The following is a 21,464-nucleotide window of genomic DNA, read 5'->3' on the forward strand; positions in this document are numbered from 1 at the left end:
AGTTACTGCACGAAAAGTAGTCTCGACTAGGTTCTACCCTTATCTAAAACCTCGTAAGCATTCTTACTTCATCAGCTATCAAGAGCCGCATGTGTGCAACAACATGGCAAAGCAGGTCGCTGGGTTTGCATTTCCGGTTAGTAAGATAAACAGGCGTGATGAAATCCACTCCTTTAGCGAAGATGGACATGGGGGCAAGTTACTTCTTATGTACACAAACGTTTATAACAGGAGTGGTCAACGGGGCTGGGCGTTGGAGATCAGTTAGGGCGCTGTTCCATGCGCGTTTTGGGTGGCTTGAAGCCGCCCAAGCTCTCACCCTTCTTGGCCTTCTTTGCAGTGAAGTTGCGCCAACTTCTCACTCGGTCCTTCCGGCTTTCCTATGATGAACAGGAAAAGTTTGCACGCAAGTAAGTACTGGGAAGGGGCTCTCCGAATAATCAAATACAGTCAATTAGTTGAACCACTGGTTGGCTGGTTTATTTGATGAATGGGGCTCACCACAATAAGAGGGCGTTAGCACAAATAGGGAAGTGGTCATAACTTAAAGTTGAGTCGTGGAGTGACCAAGGATGAAATAATCAGGAGATCGCGCTGAGAACTCAATGCGATGTATTTGCACCGCTCATAATGTCTGTAGAGTTCGTCAATGTGGGACTAACTAAAAAGTGGTCAAGATTGGTGAGCACGAGACACGAAACTGTAAACCTTACAATACTGAGGAACTGTTGCTGGAAAGCAAGGAAAAGGTAAATTTATAGGGGAAAGAACGTACTTCATAGTTATCACGCCATTCCCTGTCGTATTGCACACGGAAGCGATGCATTTCCTCTTCTTCCGCCTTCCTTTTTCTGAAAATAGATACAACACCTTTTTCGTTAAAAAGAGTAAGCCGATGTTATCGTAAAAGGTGAAGCGTATCAAGGCCATATATTGCATGGAATACGTGAGTAAAATATTCGGGCCAGTTATTGACAGGGGTACACAATATATCAAAACGCAAGAAGCGGTGAGAGACGCAGTCAATAACCAAGCTATAAAAGTAGACATTAATTTACTTAAGTAGATAAGGCTAATTCTAGAAAAATGGAAAAGAATCTCGAAAGCGATTTGAAATGACTGCAAGCTGTAACGAGTAGTTAGAGAAACTAATCAAATAACAGAACACACCTTTCATTCTGTTGTTTTGTCTCTTCATCCACACGAAGGCGTTCTAGATCTGCAAAGAGTTTGCACGTTTGCACATATACAGCATGTCTGTACTACACGGAGATATTAAACATATGCTAAATCAAAGTTACCTTAGCTGGATCGTCTTCATCTATGGTCTGGCCTTTAGCTTTGATGCGTTTCTCTGAAACCTATTGAGATTGGCACACAAGCAATGTATTACTACCATTTGAATGACACGATCCTTTGCCTCCTGAACAACTTCCAGACATTTCCGGTAACTCTCATTGTTTTCAAGAGTTTTGTACGCTTTCGTGACAGCTAAATGAACAAAACAACAAAAATAACCACCGTGTAAACAAGCGTAAGTGAAACTAAGGAGACAGTATTTACCATCAAAGGCTTTTTGCGCCCTCTCGGCGTCATCCTGATTTTTGTCTGGATGCACGAGAAGAGACATCTACGCATGACAAGAAAGTACACGGGAAATACCTGCCGGTACCTTGACTTGATGTCAGACATCTTCGCTTCTGGATCGACTTGCAAAACCTAATAATCAAGACTAAATAATGTGGAAGATATACGTCAAATGGATTAAGGTTGAAGTATGTGCACCCGGGTCTATTTAGTCTGTCAATTTGTTGTTTCGGTGTAAGAGTTGAGTCTCTTTGCTCTATTATCTTTACTTCAGAGTAAAATTCCGAAAACAAGCGTTCCTTGTCGCTCATTCTTGACACGAATTAGCCCCCAAAACACAAGACGCAAAATCAAGTAGAGAGACTATTTAAACAATTGGCGCAGCAAAAAACCAGAAATAATCTAAGGAAAAAATTATTCAAATTGGTTTTCATCGGCATTCATGAGTGAAAAGCAATTTACGTTTTGCAAATTTTTAGCTCACACTGTCTTGCCAATGAGAAATTATGAGTGTTTTTACAAAGATCCTATGAGCATTATCATTACTTATCATAACTTTCATAAGGTGAAAAAAATATGCATGAGCTTTTTTAGTTAAATGATGTTTTTGTCACGTAACTTATTAAACTCTGTTTCCAAGCCATGAAAAAATTCCTTACTTTATTTTCATGTTTTGATATGCCACAAGCTAACTTTTAGAGCCAGTGTGAATCGTTGGACTATCTATACCCTGGTCAAATATTGTGTAATACTTTGGCCGTTAAACACTTCGTTTTGGTAAAGCGCCACATTGGGCCTCCACTGAGGAGGCTGATCTTTGGTCCATGCCAGCAGCCCTATCTCCTTCTATATATCGATGTTATGTAATACGATAGTGGTTTATCCCTCGGTTCTGGTGAGGCGCCACTTTTGTACTTCGAATTAGCCCCCTTGTACCTCGCTGGGTGGGCTGGCCTTTTGGGCCATGCCAATAGCCCAGACACCTTCTCCGTGCTGAATATATATATTCTGCCCGAGTATTTTGTCTTCTTTCGTCTTCAGGGAGTCTCGGGACGCTACAGTTACATACGTACAAGAATGAAAATGTGTAGGGAAAGAAGATATGACACTAAGGCGGAAAATGTATAGTCGGCGTATAGAAGGGCTAAGAGGCTGTTCGCATGGTCCGGATGCCATGCCGCTGAGCCGTATTACGATGGCCAAGCCTAAATTGGCCTCGTAGTTACAAACTATTGAGGCTTTGTAGTCGTGATCTATAGAATTTCAAAGTTCCGTTCAGTCTCACAGAAACTGCACTTGTTTAGGTTTAGCATCACCCGAAGGGAATAACTTGGTTCTGATGACGCACTGCATTCTCTCGCCTTCAGTATGCCTAAATCGACAAAGCTGTGACCCCCATCAAACAAAAAGTGGATCAAGGAGTATCGTGAACGCACCTGCGCATTTTGCCGTAGCCAACGTTAAACTTCCAGCCCTTCTGTACCTTAACAAGGCAGTAAGGCCTATCAGAATGGGAAGGTATGTTGCACTGCCGCATGCGATTAAAAACTGTGTATTAGGAACGTCCGTCTTTTATAACGATTCATAACAAAGTAAGATTTTCAAATGAATCGCCACCAACTCTTCCATTGAATTAAATGGACATGATGTAAAGGAATTGATCTGATTTTGTCATTTCAAAAAGAATGGTTTTTTATCTAATTTCATGTGTTTTACCCTATAGACGAGATCAAATTTTGACTCCCGTGGATAAAGTTAATATGTTTTGTTAATATGGTTGCAATTATTTGTTTATTTGCCCAAAAACAGTGAAATATGTTTTGAGCAGACTTACCATTTCGTAGGAATAGAAAGCCTTAAGAATTTTAACAACCTAATGCGAAGTCATAGCACTTTTAACCCTTGAAACAATGCAGTAGGCAGTGTCGATTCAAGCGGCATGCTTGGACAGGTTTGAATTATCGATTGGGCAATAGGAGGGCCCATATGACTGCCTGTTAGGAGCCTGCTAGGATCGTATGAAATGGGTGCACAGCCTGCGAAGCCATCGAAAAAGAGCAGACTGGAAGACGACAGAACTCGCAGAGAGGAAACCTTCGCGGAGGCCACCAGCAAGAGAGGCAGTATCGACGCCATGACAACGGTTGAGGATTGGGATCCCAGTGATATTTGGGACTTTAGTGATCATCGTCCGGTGCTTTCAGAACACCATGATCGATCTAAAATATCATCAAAAGCTTCACGACACAGAAAACGATGATAACATTTGGTATAATTTACTTCGTTACAATTGACAATGTAATTTAAGTTGGAAGATTTTGTGTACATAGATTTTTATCATTGCAGCAATCTGGATTTTGATAAAGCACCCCAGGACTTCCCTGAAGGCGAAAGTAATCATAATACTCGAGCAGAATATGTATTGCCAAATAACAGAAGAGATTGGGACTAAGGGCACTGCCTAGGGACCAGACCTCTTAGCTGAGGTACAATGGCGGAGCCCGATAGGTAAACAAACAATGAAGGCATTATTAAAAGTACCTAATTAAATGCAATATTATTGCATCATTAGTGTGACTACAGCAAACTTGGCAAGCGGCTTAATTACCCAATGTTATTGGGCAGGAATTTTAAGTCCGTTAGTTGTAGAAGGTACAGATGTGTCAGTGGCAGGTGAGAGACTTGTTAAAAACGCTTTATAGAAGAATTGACATTACTGGCGTAGGCTTAGGGTGTATCTCAGCATGGCCCTTAAATCCCTAAGAAAAAGTAGACTTATTTGGCGAAGGCAGTATCTGTGGTATTAAAAACAGGGCGCAGTGGTCACGATTATGGTCGTTCAAATTGCATTTCTGCCTCAGGGGGTGGATGATGCACGTTTCAGCAAGGAATTTAGAAATGCAGTACCAATAAAGAAAAAGCAATTTATAGGTACTGCAGTCTTGACGACTTTTCTGAGAACGAGCCATTAAGATGCGAAAATGATGGTCTGTGAACGCTGCAAAATATTTTCAAGCACACTTGTTTAAATGCACCGTTTAGGTGGCAAGCCACCAGATTAGACTAACCTCGTGGTCGTGCGGGCACCATTGACCCCAAAAGCGAAATATGCTTCAGTTCTGCATATGGCGCGGACCGTGTGTGCAATGCTGCTTTTCCAGAGTACACAAAGCCCATTAATAATCAGTCTTCAGGAGGGAAATAGTTCGTGATTTCCAAATCTTCTATTTGCTTTATTTGCGCTCATTCAAGCACTCTGTCAGCGTTACCAATAGAGCTACTCTCCTCGCCACACATTGCCGTAGAGCATAAAAATCTAGTTTAAGTTAAAATTACATTAAACCAGTTTTATAAATGACAAGTTAGGAATAATTCGGGTAAAAAACAAGTGCCACAGGGCGTTTGCACATAGAATCTTTTTATTAGTGGCACACTTTGGTAAGTTACCAAATATTAAATCGCTTTCTCTTTTGTTTAGTAATTTTTGCTGCATTATGAATAGCAGTGCGTATTTATTGTGGGCAAAGGCTGTACAAAAAGGCTTTATTTTGCAATGCTAATTTTAATGTTAAAATGACTAACTCTTATTTTACTGAAAGTGAGATGTTTTGTCGTTTGAAATATGCAAGCGCTAATTCTAAGAGCTCGTTGCATTCGTGTAGCTGTGGTTTGGGCTTGGTTTTGCATTCTACTATAAGTTGTGCTCCCTGACAATGGAGATTGAGTTTTAATGCATTGGTGTAGTTCATTAGATTCGTTTGTTCACTTATGGGCTACGTCTTGAAAGTGTTGTGCGTTAGTTGTGTGAACGCATTGTCTTGTAAGACGGTTCGCTTAGGCATGTGGGTTGTTTACATTCCCCCAAAGGCATTACTTTTTCACTTATTACATCAAGTTTTTAACGGCAGAGGGCTTTAATTGTGCTTTTGTGGAAGGTGCATTGAACTGGTAATTGAGCAAGTAAAATATGCTGGACACTGTTAAAGTATGTCGTTAACTCAACCTCTTTATTCTATTTAGGTCTGAGAAGGTACACTCTCTCAGTAAACGTCGTTTAATGCAGAACAGTTCCAAATCTAAACGCGGAGTTCCCCACGAAGTCCATAACCATCAAAAGCCAGCGTTGAGGCCGGTTTATGAGATTGGTTCCTACGTGATGGCACGGTGGAGAAATAACTACGAGTACCTTGCCGAGGTTTTAGCCTACCGTCAACGATCCCGTGAGCACCTGGAGTATCGGATTAAATTTAGCTGGGATGGTGTTGTTGAATGGACTCCAGCATCCTCCATTCGTCGTGCAGAGCAAAGCGAAATCAACTATGTACTGAGATTTATTCGTCAACACAGACAAGCGGAGACAACGAAGAAGGAGCCTAGTGAAGAGCGTGAAAGAAAACCTGTGGTCGATGCTAATGACGGTTCAAATGATACACCTGTTGCCAAAGGTGATATGCTTTATGATCGCAACATTGCTCAGTTCCACGAAGCCTGTCGAAAGAGGCGAGAGCTAAAGAAGCAGGCTGTTTCAGGAGAATTTGAAGGATCAAAGCTCGAGGAACCACCTAAATTGGAGAACCCAACCGTTTCACCCCCCAATAAACCGGGAGGCAAATCAGAGCAGCCTAGTTTGGCTAAACGGTCAAGTGCTACTGTAAGACGTCTGTAAGAAAGAGGCTCATTTTCCTCATCTAGGTTCGTAAGATGTCCCCCAAACCCACTGAGGTAGTTGACTTAGCAGTTCCCTCACAGGAAATACCTCCGACCACATTTCAGTGTCCTCACTGTCCTCGGAAAATGCGTAGACAGAGTCTATTAACTGCTCACCTTCAGAATTATCACAGCGCAAAGAGTACTTCACCGCAGCCGACTGTGGAACTCACTCCTGCACCGAAGAAGAGGAAGGTGGAACCAGAGGTGGAGGGGTATTTTGGCTATTTGATTCACTTCCAATTATCTTTTCTAGCCAGCCGCTGCCTGCAGCTGCCCAGTCAGAGAGATATGTCTTCTGCCCCGCGTGCAAATTTAGCGGTTCTACGACAGAGCTCGTTCAAAATCTCATTCAATGCGTTGTTTGTCGGGTGTGGTCTCATAGGGCATGCACCTCACAGGGCGCAGCTAAGGTAAGTAACCAGGCCCGTTTACTTGCTAGCGCGACCAAGCCAGCCATTTAGCACTTTTCGGCCTTGGTATTTCTTTTTTTCTTACTGTAGTCGTGGATTTGCACCTTCTGCCACCGGGCACCCTCCCGATCCGGTCTCACTGACTGGCCGACTGAGTCGGCGGAAACTGGTGAAGTGACCATGTCGCAGCCAGGCGACAATCCCAGCTTGGCCCATTTGATGCGAGAGACCATGAGTCTGATAACATGGCTGCGCCATCTCAATACATTGATTGTGACGGGTCGCCGTACGCTCTCTCGGATTAGAGGATCGTCTGGAAGTGGTGATAGTGGCAATGGTGAGGCACAGTCCACCGTAGCGACCTCAAATGCGCCAAAGGAGAACTCTGCTGACTCCACAACTGCTGACTTGACTATGGATTTCCCATTTATTCCTGCACCTCAAGTAGTTGCTGGGGAGGAACATTTGAGTGGTGAGATTTAATTGATAAACTCGTCGATTCCTGACATTCATATACCTCAATTATATGTATTTACATGGGTAATTAGATGATAAAGGTGTAAAAGAAATACTCGTTCCCATTCATCAGATATGGATACTGCGATGTGGGACACAAACGCAATCTTACAGCAATGTGAATGATGATGCGCTTTACTTAATTTTTCTAATAAGATCAGCGCCGGCCGTAGCTAAACTTCTGAACTAGCCGGTAAAGTCCGAAATGAATGAGATGGTGCAGAGATGGCTGCTCGTCGCAACGAGAAGGCTTCCGATTCCAACGTCGTCTTTTATCGAAATGGAATGGGAACCTCATTTGAATCGCATAATACCTTACTTGATTCTCTACCAACCATCTAAAGGCGAAGACTATTTTGAAAAAATTAAAAAATGTAGAGGAAGTGTTCGTTTTGATCATTTTCACTTTTTTTCTTCCATGCTGTGTAATTGTCTTAATGTGTTCTTAAGCTATTACGATATAGAGGAGTACATCTCACGATTCTAATATTCAATGTTTCGACCGTATTACTTTCTTCTATGCTAGAATTTGATCTGCTTGATTCCATCCCTGCTATGTTAGTGGCAGTAGTGATTTGCTGAGGATTGCCATAAAATATTTATGCTGCTTTGGATCTCCATCGTGATATACCCTGGAGCACCCACCCTATCGGTTGCAGTTTCATCCCTCTTAGTATCACCTGTCGGGTCCCATCAAAACTTGATGCGTCTCATAGTCACAATTGGGTCAAAAAGAAATTCGGTCTTTTTCCACACTATTTTACACAGCGTTGGAGTCCACGGACATTACGCGAATTCTGGCCAACCTTGCAAACAGCTCACCAGAAGACTTGCCCGATCTGATGACTGCCATTTCTGACGACCTACTCAACGTACCGGCTTCGACACAGCAGGGCCAACCGCCAGCGCAGGTCCAGTCAGGATCACCAAGGCAGACTGCGGCGCCGCCTCCGCCTCCTCAATCGGGCGCCATTTTCGACACGCCAACTAAGACGCTGCTAGCGAGTCTCGAGCAGGTGTTGTACCAGGGCGGAAGCGGATTGAGCAATAGCAAACCCTTTCCCCCACCCACGGCTACCACAATGTACGTCGTGCGCTTTTTTTGTTACTGGATTGGATTGCAGTGTCAATGCATTGGAACCTAAAACCAGAACCAACGAACATTCATGTGTTTATCTTAAAATAACCAGACACGAATAGAATTTGTAAACTACTAGATTTTGACTTCTCAAAGCCTGGTCATTTCGGCACTGATGTTTGAAGCTGAAACGAAGCGTCTCTATCCATATACCATCCAAATACAGTTGGAAAAATTAGATTGACGACCTCGACCACCTTCGTCCATTTAAGTGGTACGCGGTGGTTGGCTCCACACTAGATGGTGTAGGAACAAAGGGAAGATGAAGAGGGGTTTTAATCCTCCCCTGGCTGAAACTCTTTACTAAGCGTCATAAATACTTACCATTATATATCGTGCAGTTACACTGTAAAGGCGGGCTCTCGCCTGACTTAACTCTGATTTCTTCATGCAGACAAAAAATAAACCAATATTCCCTCCTACAGGGGTTGACGAGCTTGAAATTTGGAACTTAACTCCCAAACCCATTGTCACCCTCTAACCTCTATGGCACTAGACAGTCTACATAAGAGCTAATATTTGGGCATAAAAGCCACCTGTGCAAAGAAGTACAGTAATTATAGCTCGCTCACAGGTAGCCGCAACCTGAAATCGTTTATGCGCGTGTTTCAGTGAGGCAGATCTGCAGCGGCCTCTAACAATTGACGCCGCATCGCCTTTCTTCACAACGCCCGTGAAGAGTCTTCGCAGCGGGAGCACCAGTGTCAGTGACATCGAGGCCGCTGCCAGTCTGATCGGCTTCGCCGAGAGCTCCAGTCGCGCCGAATTCGGTCTGTCTACCACATCCACTACGCCCTCCTGTGGTCTGTTTTATCCCTGCCCCTCAGTTTTCTCTACTTGTCCGAAGCTTTTGTTGTTATCATTTCTCCTACCATTTATCGTCATTAGTGCATTGCATCTATGCCAGTTTGCTCCACTGGCGTGGTGTGGGGAGGCTTCAAACTTGACCGAATCCAGGTGTTGATTATGTAGATTTGTTACATTTATACTTGATTATAGAAAATAGCGTAGACCCCTTATTTCAAGCAAAACTGCAAATCCTTTCATCTGCTCACTTTCTATTTCCATCTTCTGGATCATATGACCAAATAGGTGCATCCCGCACCATGGAAGCCTCTTTTCGACGTCTTTTTATCTTCGTAGACGAGGCCAAGTCACAGAGGGCGTCGAGTGACCTCGACTGCCTGGAATCAGATATCCTGATCCCACTGGAGGAGATGATCAGTCTAATCGAGTCAAGGCTTGATGTAATCGAGTCACAAGTCGCCAAGCTGCAAGGAAACCAGGCGACAGCGTTGCCTCACTCGAATGCGGAGAACCGGGATGGCATGGATGAAGGCGACGGTGATGACGGGGACTCAGTATCAGCACTCTCAAGGACACCCGCCTTTTCACATTCCTCCCTCTCGCCCTCCTCCTCCCGCTCCCTGTCCCCCACGTCGCCCCAAGAAGGTGGTGGTGGCGACGCTCAGTCGACTGGGGTTATCTATCCCCAGCCCAAATTTGCTCCCAAGCGCCGAACTTATCACCGTTCACCTTATTAAGCACCCCAATGTCTATAGTGTGTGTATAGCATATTATACGGGTACGCCCCTCACTCCCTCTTCTGCTACTGCTTTGTTTGAGGATTTTTTTCCCATTGGAGGTATTAAATGTCCGGTGCTTGGGCGGGCGCATAACTGCACACCGGTCATTTAGAACGCTTTTGTGCAGCAGCGGATGAGGCGGACGAAATTCCACACTATTTCTGTTCTGAACATAGGAGGGAGAATTTGGAAGCATTGGCTAATGCTTAAAGGACTAAGTTTTAACGCGCACTCTTGATCTTCAATATGAGGTAATCCATGCTGGAGTGGACCATTTGAAACATTGGGATGGTACACAAGAAGTCGGAGCTATTTTACGTCATGAGTCGTCAGTAAGCCGACTGCGTCAGTACTTACAGCAGGCAACTAGTGGTGTGCTGATAGGTACTCAGGATTTCTTGTTACCCCTTCAAAAATGGGGCAAAGTGCCGGTTTTATATTGCGTCGCTCATTTGTTGGCCGGGGATCCACCCGCGTTGAAGTTAAAAGGACTACAGATTGAAAACAGCTGTGGGAGATCACAGGAAACGGTGCTGAAATAATTGTCACAGAAATAAATTTACAAGTTTTTTTTGGAACAGCAGGTCTTAGCAAAATTTGAATGATTACTGCTCGAAATTCCTACAAATCAAGTGGTGGTCGTCGATGTTATTTCCAGTCGAGGTAAATGGAGTGGTACTAGCAAAATAGTTCGTCAGCAAATAAAGTGCCCAAAAGACCCCACCATCTAGTCAATTGACTTTTTAGATGAGTCAAGCTGAAGATGCACTTGAAAAAGATCCACCACAACGAGAAGCATCGTTGAACAATGCTACTTCTCCGCCCACTGATGCTGAGCTTCACCCTGAAGAGGTCCATGACCTCACCAACACAGCAACTTCAGCTCCCAAACGCAAACGGCACCGACGAAAATGGAGAAGTTCCGAGCCTGACTTTGAGGTACGCTTTCATCAGATACTTCCAGCCGTCGTCTAGGAGACGTGCAACGCGAAGGAGGATGAGCCATTTGTGGCCATCCACCAGCCATTTCATCGCATAGTGTTTGACGAAGATGGCAACGCCTCCGACGTGGTCCTCCGACCGCAATGTGAGGTACGCTTTCCCCTTGGCTTCCCCATTCCGCCTCACTTTAGTATCAGGTCAATCGGAAGCACCAAAAGCGTCTCGCCACAAGCAGCTACAGGTGGAGTTCAAGCATCCAATCGGAAGACAATACAATCAGCGCGGTGCCGAAGGAGCCCAAAACATCTAGTTTGCTACCAGCTGTTAAGTGTGCGGTGGATCACCCAGAGGTGAAGAACCTCGAAGTGCGGGTACACCACTTTCCGGTGAGTGGATGGTGCTTTCTGACACAAGGAAAATTACAACGGGCGCTTTAGAACGATTACGAGACAGTGGTGAACTATTGGTACACAACCCTCGAGTGGCTGGACCGGGCGGCTATGGGAAGTGTAAGTGGGTCCTCTCCGCTACTTTGGAACTTTCTTTCTGCAGTGCACTCGGTCTTGAATGCGCTTGGAGACTTACTAGGGCCTGAAAGCTAAGTGATATGTCCGGTGCCAATGTTGTCTCGTTCTCGATATAGATGGACCAAGAGACCAATGCGAATGAGGACGGGGAGAAGGAAGAAGTCGGTGATGAGGAGACTTATTCTGATGAAATTAATAATGGTGGGTACACCGAGGAAGCCTTCGAGGATAATGCGAAAGTATGGTCTTTTTAAATTAATTCACTATCTCAGGTGAACTACTCACCCCCAGACGATAACGTAAAAACGTACACTGCTGTAAATCAGGACGACACTAGGGAGGACAATGAGACGATTGTGGAAAGATCAGACAATACCAACGAAAAGGACTAGAGGAGAGACGTGGCACAATCAATTCTCCAAATTCCTGATAACTGTAAATAGAGTGAAACATCAAACTAGACACCCAAACAGTTGGAATCAATGGGTAGGTGATAAAAGTAACCAAATAAGGCATCACATCAGTTAAAATGTTAAATTAAACACATTAAAGAGAAACTAGCGCTTTACATAGTTCTCCAGCGTCTGTGTAGGAAATCGGCCGGCCTAATGTGGAGCTGACGATAACCTTTTTGTCCGTTTTCAACTCTGTAGCGATTTTTTTGGCCAGAAGATGTGCCTCATCCTGTAATGTAGCGAATGGTATCTATAGCGTTCGCGAGATAAAATATTATTTCGCATGAATCATTGAGTTGACCTCGTCTCATAATGGTCAAATTTTACCAGAATAAGAAGATACAATTTTACCAAGCAGGAAGTCTGTGCGTACGTTTTTGGGTACTCACATATGGCTATAATAAAATATCGGTAGGAATAAATCAGGGCAGATATTTAGAGGCTGTCGAAGTCGATTGTTGTCTGCCTTGATAAAGTGAATAACGGTGCAAGGGTAAAAGAAGTGCATAGGTTTGAACTACGATACGAAAACATGCATGCGAATGCATAAAAGACAAGGGGCGGTAAACGAAACACGCTGAGGGAACTTGCCCTATCACACCCGATAAGCATGTGACTCTTGTAGGTGCTGGCCTCTCTTGGCAAAATCATTTCGGGAACATTCGGGGTTTGACGTTCGAATAGGACCTAAAGCATGGTAATTTGCGGTGCATTTTGTACCATATCTCCCAGTTTTCCGTTAGTGGACACGATTACAAATATGAGATTAGAGAATTCGAGTTTTACAACATGAACATCTGTAGAAGCCTCTGGAAGAGTGATGTATTTCTGTTTTGTCTCCGAAAAATAATGTAGAATACCTTGCTTATACTGGGAAGATCCATCTACGGAGAAAGGGTGGTAAGCACTGGTTCGGCAACCTTAAGCGTTCGCGACTGCAGAGGGCGCATTAGAATAACAGGATGCCACAAATCTAGATGCAACTTTTGCAGGTTATGTTGAGGTCCAGGGCGAGTTCCTTTTGTCATATTTATTTAAGGTGGGGTGTCTCACTATCGAATCACAGCAAACCCCCAGGTAGGGGTTGTTTATGCATTCAGGGATATAGTGAACAATGACATGTAAATTATCACAACATTGACTAGGTGTAAAGGTTTCAGGCGTTTGAGATGAAATTTGGACTAATGGATTCCAAACTTTTTTAACGTGGGTGGCGCAGTGGGACGGAGCGCTTTGGATATCTCTCAGCAGATTTGAGCTGCAATCACATGATTAGAAACCAAACATTGCCATACATAAGAAAGTAATATGAATGAAGTGGTTGGATAGTTGACGAAAGTTGGGTAACGTATACTGCAAAGTAGGTCTGACAAAGAACTCACAAATTGCATTGGTTTTCTTCTCTTATAATTTTATAACCAAAGTTGAAATCATGTTACAAAGCATTGCAAGGATTTGACTTTAAAACCATACTTATTTTGTTAGCCTTAGGATTCATGCCTTGCAAATACTGCATATTTTCGGTGTCCTTTAATTTGTTTTACTAGAGAAAGTTTGGTAGATCGCATTCAGCGCTAGCTTGTAAGCTCAGAGATGCCTGATAAGGTTTTTGCACGCCGCGGTGCATTCAGGCAAAAAAACGTCGTGATTGTTAAGGACCATTCTTTTATTCCTCGTTATTTCAAACAGCCAACTTGGTGTGGACATTGCAAAGATTTTATTTGGTAATCTTTTGCTGGTGCGTATTTTTGAATTATTTATAGGGGAGTTTTGGGCAAACAGGGGTACCAATGCAACGTCTGCTTGTTTACTACGCACAAAAGGTGCACTGAGTTCGTCACTTTTAGCTGCCCCGGCTTGGATAAAGGTCCCGATTCTGATGTACTTACGTTATTCTCTTACTACCTTACGTTTAGTTCCAAAATTACCACAAATTTCAACTCCATACCTTCGGAAGTCCAACTGTCTGTGACCACTGTGGATCGCTATTGCATGGTCTTGTCCACCAGGGTATGAAGTGCGAAAGTGAGTCATATTAACTATTCTGGTCTTTCGACGTGTATTTTCAAGGGCTTGAAGCCCTATACTTCGTATTTAAATCTCTATTACTCTGTTTATAGTTTCCGGCTAATATCTCGATTCATCTTCTCTTGTCACTTATTTACTTTTCTAGCACGATACAATGCCCATCAAGGGCTTACTATTTATTGTCACTCATGGACTCGTGAAAGTCCTAATAATCAGCTTTTTTGTGGATGTTTTGTTCATAAACGTTTCAAACTAACATAGTCTTCTTATCATATCAGTGTAGAGCACATCTCTTTCTAGCCCACAAAGTAGGTATTAAGACCCTGATAAACTGAACCCTCTTACCTTCTGATCACAGTTACTTTTCATTTGGAAAATTGGATGGTTTGCAAAGACCTTATTAACCAATCTAAATATTTGGAATCTAATTATGGCTTCATAATCTTTACTGAAATTGCTCCATAAAGGCTTGTGCGTACCCTTTTATTTGTATCCTACAGAATGTGACATGAATGTCCACATTAAATGCAAGGCAATGGTCCCAGGTCTTTGTGGTGTTGATCACACCGAACGTCGTGGTCGGATTCACTTGCAAGCACATCACAAAGGCGACTACCTTGAAGTCAAAAGCAAGTCCGAGTTTTTATCGAACCTCCCATTCTTCTATAATTTATGCTTATGGAATGAGTTAATATTTCATTTTTATACAACCATTCTTTGCTTAATTCGGCCTTCAATTTTTACATATTCACCTAATGAGTCTTTGAGCAATTGTTGATTGGATGCATGGTAACGCTCTGTGAAAGGGCTTGTCTTTTTATTTATTGCCCTTCTAATCCCCAGCAATGTTTTCTCGATTAGCAATGCTTCTGAACATTCGTGATCGGCAGTATTAATTACTATCTAGTGATTCAATATTTCATGTACTTTTCGTCACATTTCCCGATTTGTGGACAACCTAGTTCCCCTACTTGTTAAATGAAAATGTGCACGTTAAGCCGAACCGTTTAAAGTGGGGAAAGAGGTCACTTTTTGGGGGTCGTGTCAACTACCAATGCGGTATTAAAACTGACCCGATTCACCTCAAATTACCTAATTTCAAGGCAACGATGGTTATGCTGGCTAGTTCGTCAGCACGGGCTGTCGTGTCATGCAAGCATAGGGCTAGAAATTACCTCGTAGCTGAAAGTTGAAGTCAAGCCTGGAAGGCAACTGTTTATTTGCATTCCCATTCCTATCATTCTATTAGAAGGGGACACAGCACTAGTTTGGGAACCAGGAAACTCGGGCCGAAACAGCCCTTTTTCGTTTGACAAGTAAACAGACTAACTAAAGAGCTTGGAGAAAGGAGTACACCCTTGTTGAGATAGCGTGGCGCCAACTGAATGCCTGAATCAATGGATGCTTTATTGCTGGGATTTAATCTCGTCGAAATATTCACTTACGTAAACTGATGATGAAAATAAGAAAAAAAAGGTAAAAGCTCAAAAACTTGGGAGTTTGGTGTTTATTGTTCTAGTTCTTCTTCAAAGACACAACCTCGCAAATGCTTGAAACTAGTTTAACCTCGAACAACTATGTTGAGGCAACTGCGTTTTTTGAATAGTTTTTAGGCAATAAAACATCTCACTTGGTCAATGGACTGATTTTTGAAAAGTAGTGAGGAAAAATTTGCTATTATATGAGTTGCATCCCATTCTTGGTTTATGCTTACATTATATTTTTCTCCCAAGTCACTGCGCCCCAACCCCATTGTTTATCTAAGCACCTTAGGAAAAAAGTCAACGTGACATCTTGATATTAAATTCGCTACAATATCTTTCGCGGAGAAAAACTACTTTTTCCTCCTTAGACTTTAATCGCCCGAATCGTGCCGTCTTTTATATTCCCCATAAGGCGTTGCGATGCCCGCACAAGTTGCTAGTTGTGAAAAGCCTTTCACAAAGTGAAGGGGTAGGAATGGGTGGTTGACTTTTGAAAAAAGAATTCTTTTAATCGAAAAAGATATTAGGAGTCGTTTGACCTTTACATCTACCCCCACATGAGCTTTTACTGCCCGTACTTTTAAGACTCCCCTCACCCCCCCCCCCAAAACCAGCCCGTAGCTGAGCCCTTGGCACTACCCGGCTCTCTTCCGAATTTAAAGCGCATTTTATTGCAACGAAAGCGGATTACAATGGATAATTTGCGCCTTGTAAATTTCTGTTAACTTGATTAGTCACTCGCAAAAGTGTTTGGCATTCCAAGTCCATCCACTTTACTGTAGCGCACCATCAGAGGTAGCGGCGGGGTGCAGACTTTCATTGCAAAGCCGAATGAATTACAGGTGCAGTGAAAATGCTATTGCATCGCCGTTCGCGCTCATTTTAGTGGAGGATAGCTTTCATCATTCGGGCAGTGGTGAGATGCATGAATGGTTGGGCAGAGGCAGGCACGTACTAATTATGCATTCTGTGGACTTGGAAAACTTACTCGCGTATCCACTTACTTGGAAATGTAGCTTCATGACATTAGAATAGACGAAAGAGCGATAATTTCGACTGGTTTGAAATCATATTTTAGGCATTTGCAGTGATAATTTACAGGTTACACCTGAAACAAGGTGATGAAGGCTTCGTGACAACGGGTTCGGCTAAGAAAATCGAGGCGTCGCGCATATGTGACGCCGGCATCGTACATGTTGAGGGACTTACCAAAAACTTACATTTTAAAATGCCTACTGTGTCCCTTTGGTAAATCCTGTGAATGTCTCATTGTTTTTTGGGATAGTATTAGTTTCTGCAGTAAACTGCCCAAATATTTTTTACGACATTTTTACCCTAGACAGTCGCAACTGCTTTTTCGTAAGGCATAGGTTTTCCCAACTTTACTTAATTGTCTCGGAAATTTCCGCTGTGGTCGCTTAGCTGGAAGCGATATTGACCAGTAGTAAATCCGTGGACGAATGGGCTATTCTTGAAGCCTTTTCGTCCTCATTTGGCGTATTTGAAGTGGAATTCTGCGAACTCTTCGGCCAAAACTCAAAGTTCATGGAGTTTGTTGTTGTTTGGTTTGGCGGAGCATAGAACTATTGCAACTCCTTCATCTGCTCATGGACAATGCCTGTCTTCCTGTGGTGAGGTACACACCAAGCTTCCTTGTTGGCTTTGTGATCAACGCGGGCTCAGGTTCATAGATTCTGTCAGTGAAATTTCGGGAGGGGTATTAGGCCTTCAGTTTGATTCCTTATTATCTAAAGGCTCTTGGAAGAAAACTTCTGGACAAAATCTCCTTTTATTCTTGTAAAGCATAAATTAAAGGAGGGGTTAAGTGCTTATTTATTATGTAGTCCATACTCTATTCCGTTCTTATTTGAGCTCTTGCGAAAGACTCTGTGCTTTTAAATTTACATATTTGTATTTCCCTTTTTTGTAATAGTTTTGGACGCCAAAAACTTGACCCCCATGGATCCAAACGGTCTGGCCGATCCCTATGTGAAGATTAAACTCAGTCCCGCGGATGACAATCAGAAGGTCAAGTTCAAGACGAAAATAATTCGCTCCACCCTGAATCCCTCCTGGAATGAGGAATTCCAGATGTAGGTTTCCAAACCGATCAACAGTTAGTTTGTAGTCGTAAACATAGGAGGGCTTGATTATTAGGATCTATCCGCTGTTCGCTAACTCTAATTCATGCAGATTTACTGATGGTTGGGTTATTCCCTAAGAATACCGGTACAAAAACATCCACCTTCAAATGAAGCATAGATCTGAACACTGAAATGTGGGTGTGTGCTTCAACTGCAAGTGCAGACGACTTTTAAGGCGACAAATCGTGGAATAGTAAACTATTGCTTTGTTACTTTTCTAATGAGTAAAAATGGAACTCAAAAACAAATCCAATGGCGGTGGACCAGCATCACCTCTGTGAATTCCACCCACATCTTTCTCCATAAAACACATAGAGCCAGCATTCGCAGGTCTTTATTTTTCCAATTCATTAGCATTAGCTGCGATAGGCTGACTCTTGGCACTAGTCTCATACTACTTATTAGTAATATAGTACCTACTTCCAACCCATGCGTTCAGCGACCTTTCCTGGTGAAGTGGGAACGCTGAGAGACGCCTTCCATGGTCCAACGAAATTGGAGTTAGTAGATGCTCAAATGTTGCATGGTGGGGATTAATATCGAGGATTGGGGAGGTATTTCGCGGATCCTATTACTGACTGCTAAAGAGGCAGGTATACAGCACAGAGGCCTCCACTTTTAACACTTTTCCCCCAGCTTCATTACCTGACTCTGGTGCAGCAAACATGCGGCATGTCTTACTTGGTAGTTTATAATGTCCAATGGTGGCACCAAATTGTACTGCAAACAGTTTAAGGGACTGAAATAAATAGTAGGGTCCTCATGTTCAGGGAATCATCACCTTCGGTTCGGTAGTGGAAGCAGTGGTGTCAAATGAGGCCAACAAGGCATGTGAAGTGTGGTGATTGTTGCTACTCTGGGACTCTGGTAGCGAGTGTGTTAAAGCTGAATGTGAATGACACCTAAATTTTCATTCCAATTGCTGCCAGCACACAGGTAGTACTTGGGATGCAATACTACTTACCCCTCACTCACTCCTTCTGTGCCTCGACTTTCATAATTGTGCAGTCAAGCGACATTAGCCGCCGCTGCCGCACATTTGGCTTTTACCACATGATTTTACCTCCTCTATGTCTGGAAAATGGCACCCGGGTTGGTTGATATTTTTACCTGGAAAGTGGTCTTTCACTCGGTGGCTCATGACTACCCTGCAGCTGTGAAGGCGCAGGGCTCTCACGACCAAAGCGATTCCAAGTAAGGTGTGACAGATCACTCCGAAGATCCGAGCCATCTCTAAGGCCGTATTAGACACTATTGGTAGAGTTGATACAAAAGTGGTAGTTGAGCCGTGGAGAGACTGAAAGGCCCTTCTCGTGGTACGAACAAGTGAGCAAATGCTACTTTAACAAATAGTTTGTGCCGTTTTCAGTTGAACTCGCTGCAATGCTCTACACAATTTCCCTCTTTAAACCCTCCTTACATCAAGGCCCATTTAAACATGACAAATGGCATTCGTGCGTTGCTTGATTTAAAGGCAAATTTGATGTATGGCCTTCGGAGGAGGAGAGGTGGTGTGCGATAGTAGGACGCACTACCCGGGAATGGTTTTAAAATGTGAATCTGATGATGAATCACTGGGAAGTTGGTGTGTCATGTTTGGAAACACCTATTTCTGTCTGGAAAAGAGGATTTAGTTGCATATCATCTTTGACGCACATAAAGGACAAACTGCAACATTGCATCCACGGTGGAAGCTTCGAAGTAAATGGATTCCATGCACATGTGTAGCTAGGTTGAAAGACCATCAACTTGTTGTTATACGCCCTTCTCCTCATAAAGGCATGCCGTGGATTTCTGATTGTCTACTGACTGTCTGCTCTGCGATGAGAATGCTCTTTGGGTGTTCATATTTAATTTTTTTTTCCAGCGAACAGATATGCCTTTGATCATCCTCAAGTAGTCCTTTTACTCACTGCCCACCCTACACTACCAAGGCCCATACCATTTTGTCCCCTTGCATTGAAGGCCGAACAACAATTAGAGATGGATCCATCCAACTGGTACGATAAAACTGGAAGGTGTGCCAGAAAAACTTCGTCTTTAGAAAAAACCAGGACTAATTAACCAACCAATCGGAAGAAAGCGATATTCATAGTCTTGCAAGACAACGCAAGATATCAAGCCTCCTACCCGGTAACGTAAAACTTGTCCACGAGAGGGAAGGAGAGGGATACTAGTACCTCCTTATCCTCCACGGCCCTCTAGTGATATTGAAGTAGTGATTATAACCCATTCTTGGTATTAGGGATACCTAAGTTGTTTGCCTCTGGGGAAAAAGTGTGTTCCAAGCGTGGAATTTGCAGTCAGCTTGTATCTCACTTGGAAAGGAAAGTACATTGCATTGGTGATTGTTTCAACGAAGAATTTTTATTTAAAGAGGCTCTCTGAAGTTATCTAAGACTGACAGTGCCAAAGGACACACGTAGGGTGAGAAATAGGGTGAGGTCGGAACTGACAGAGTCAGCAATTAAGAAGGTGAGATTGGTTTTTCCATCATATCCTGTGGTGTAGAAAAACCTTGTCTATCAAAACTGACGTACTTCCAAGGCCAATACCATTTGTTTGAGAATTGGCTTCTTGATACTCGGTGTAGACCGCTGGAGCCAGAAGACGTTGGAAAGCGATTAGCTGTGGAGGTGTGGGATTGGGATCGAACCTCTCGCAACGACTTCATGGGCTCGCTCTCCTTTGGGGTGGGTGAACTGAAGAAGGACTCCGTCAGTGGATGGTTCAAACTGCTCTCCGCAGAAGAGGGCGAATTCTACGCCTGTCCCTGCATTGACGAGGCTGGAGCCGCGTTGATGGAGCTGAAGAACAAAGTGAAGGTGGGCCACAGATCTAGTTAATTATCAAACCGTGGCAGTGCGGTGGCTATTGACTTTTTGACACGCCAATTGAATACTGAACCTCCTTCCAGTTGGCTTGGTGAAGCGTGTGACAGGTCTGCTGTAAGAATGTGGTTCACACGTATCCTGAAATTCACATAGCATTGGTTCCAACTCGGGTCGCGTTTTGGTTTAGGCTTCACATTCGGATGTGAATGGTGATGAATCCAAACATATAAGGCTAAATAATTTCTTTGGAGATTTGTAAATTTCGCTAAAACTTATCCTTCCTGCATGCAGTGGTCACGGGCGACCCACCTAAACCTGTTCTACTCGGGAATCGAGTACCCCTTACCTAAGCACTACGAGTAAATTCCTTAAAATTACACACTTTTTAAACCAAAAATATAGACTCTAAGATTAAAAATGTGGTGTTTTTTCCCAATGCGATGTCTATTAGTGAAACCTTTAAATGAAAGTGTTGTTATTGTTAGAAACCACTTGATTTGTAGGAAATTAGTCACTTTGTCAAATAAAGCCTCCAAATATCTTTTGCCCACTTCGGAAGGGTCAATGTAACACCCCGAGATTTCCCTGAAGAAGAAGGAAGAGCCATTACTCGTACAGGATGTATACATTCGACATACAGTAGGGCTTGGGGCCACTGGCATGGCCTGGAGGCCAGGTCGCCTAGAGAAGGCACAACGGTGGGGCACCTGAGTGGCTCCTTCACCAGAAACGGAAAACTAAACAAACTACCAATGCATTAAAGTCATACATAAGGTGGGTAGTAGAACAGGGCTTTTGGGTGGCCAAATGTTCAACAAAGTCAGCTCCATCGCCCACACAACAGCATTGAATTGTGATGATTCGTCTCTGTGTTACCACCCTCTTACCCCAAATCCATCCACCCTTTTTATCATCAAGTCCGGTTGTGTTTACGATCTTAGCTCCCCGTTGTTTTAACTTGGTTAGATGTCGCTATCACTGGCTCTTAATCCTGCAATAGTGAAACATCAACCGTGACATCATCGTGTCAACGCACTCGTTTGCGGCGTCACAGATATGTGACACGTGATAGCTGTTTGTACTGCACTGAATCGTGGCAAAAA

The 21,464-nt window shown here is 43.3% G+C and overlaps 3 protein-coding genes across 3 annotated transcripts; 2 read left to right on the forward strand and 1 right to left on the reverse strand. All coding sequences in view use genetic code 11, as the record gives it.

Annotated features, from left to right (window-relative positions):
* Positions 1-260: 260 nt before the first annotated feature.
* Positions 261-1,898, reverse strand: EGR_02835 (DnaJ subfamily C member protein; the record flags this gene model as incomplete). Its single annotated transcript, XM_024492084.1, has 8 exons — positions 261-380; positions 776-851; positions 1,171-1,262; positions 1,302-1,361; positions 1,397-1,491; positions 1,564-1,630; positions 1,663-1,719; positions 1,755-1,898. 8 exons carry the CDS (start codon positions 1,896-1,898, stop codon positions 261-263), a joined length of 711 nt encoding a protein of 236 aa, XP_024353578.1.
* A 1,712-nt stretch (positions 1,899-3,610) lies between these two features.
* EGR_02836 (glutamate receptor AMPA) lies at positions 3,611-11,808 on the forward strand (the record flags this gene model as incomplete). Its single annotated transcript, XM_024492085.1, has 12 exons — positions 3,611-3,781; positions 5,651-6,238; positions 6,361-6,509; positions 6,551-6,707; positions 6,798-7,179; positions 7,992-8,307; positions 8,974-9,131; positions 9,361-9,842; positions 10,695-10,886; positions 10,923-11,039; positions 11,087-11,275; positions 11,689-11,808. 12 exons carry the CDS (start codon positions 3,611-3,613, stop codon positions 11,806-11,808), a joined length of 3,021 nt encoding a protein of 1,006 aa, XP_024353579.1.
* A 5,182-nt stretch (positions 11,809-16,990) lies between these two features.
* EGR_02837 (Protein kinase C-like 2) lies at positions 16,991-20,724 on the forward strand (the record flags this gene model as incomplete). Its single annotated transcript, XM_024492086.1, has 4 exons — positions 16,991-17,066; positions 17,317-17,476; positions 20,121-20,352; positions 20,653-20,724. 4 exons carry the CDS (start codon positions 16,991-16,993, stop codon positions 20,722-20,724), a joined length of 540 nt encoding a protein of 179 aa, XP_024353580.1.
* Positions 20,725-21,464: the final 740 nt, after the last annotated feature.

The sequence above is a fragment of the Echinococcus granulosus genome, assembly GCF_000524195.1.
Source record: "Echinococcus granulosus chromosome Unknown EG_S00013, whole genome shotgun sequence".
Taxonomy (NCBI): domain Eukaryota; kingdom Metazoa; phylum Platyhelminthes; class Cestoda; order Cyclophyllidea; family Taeniidae; genus Echinococcus; species Echinococcus granulosus.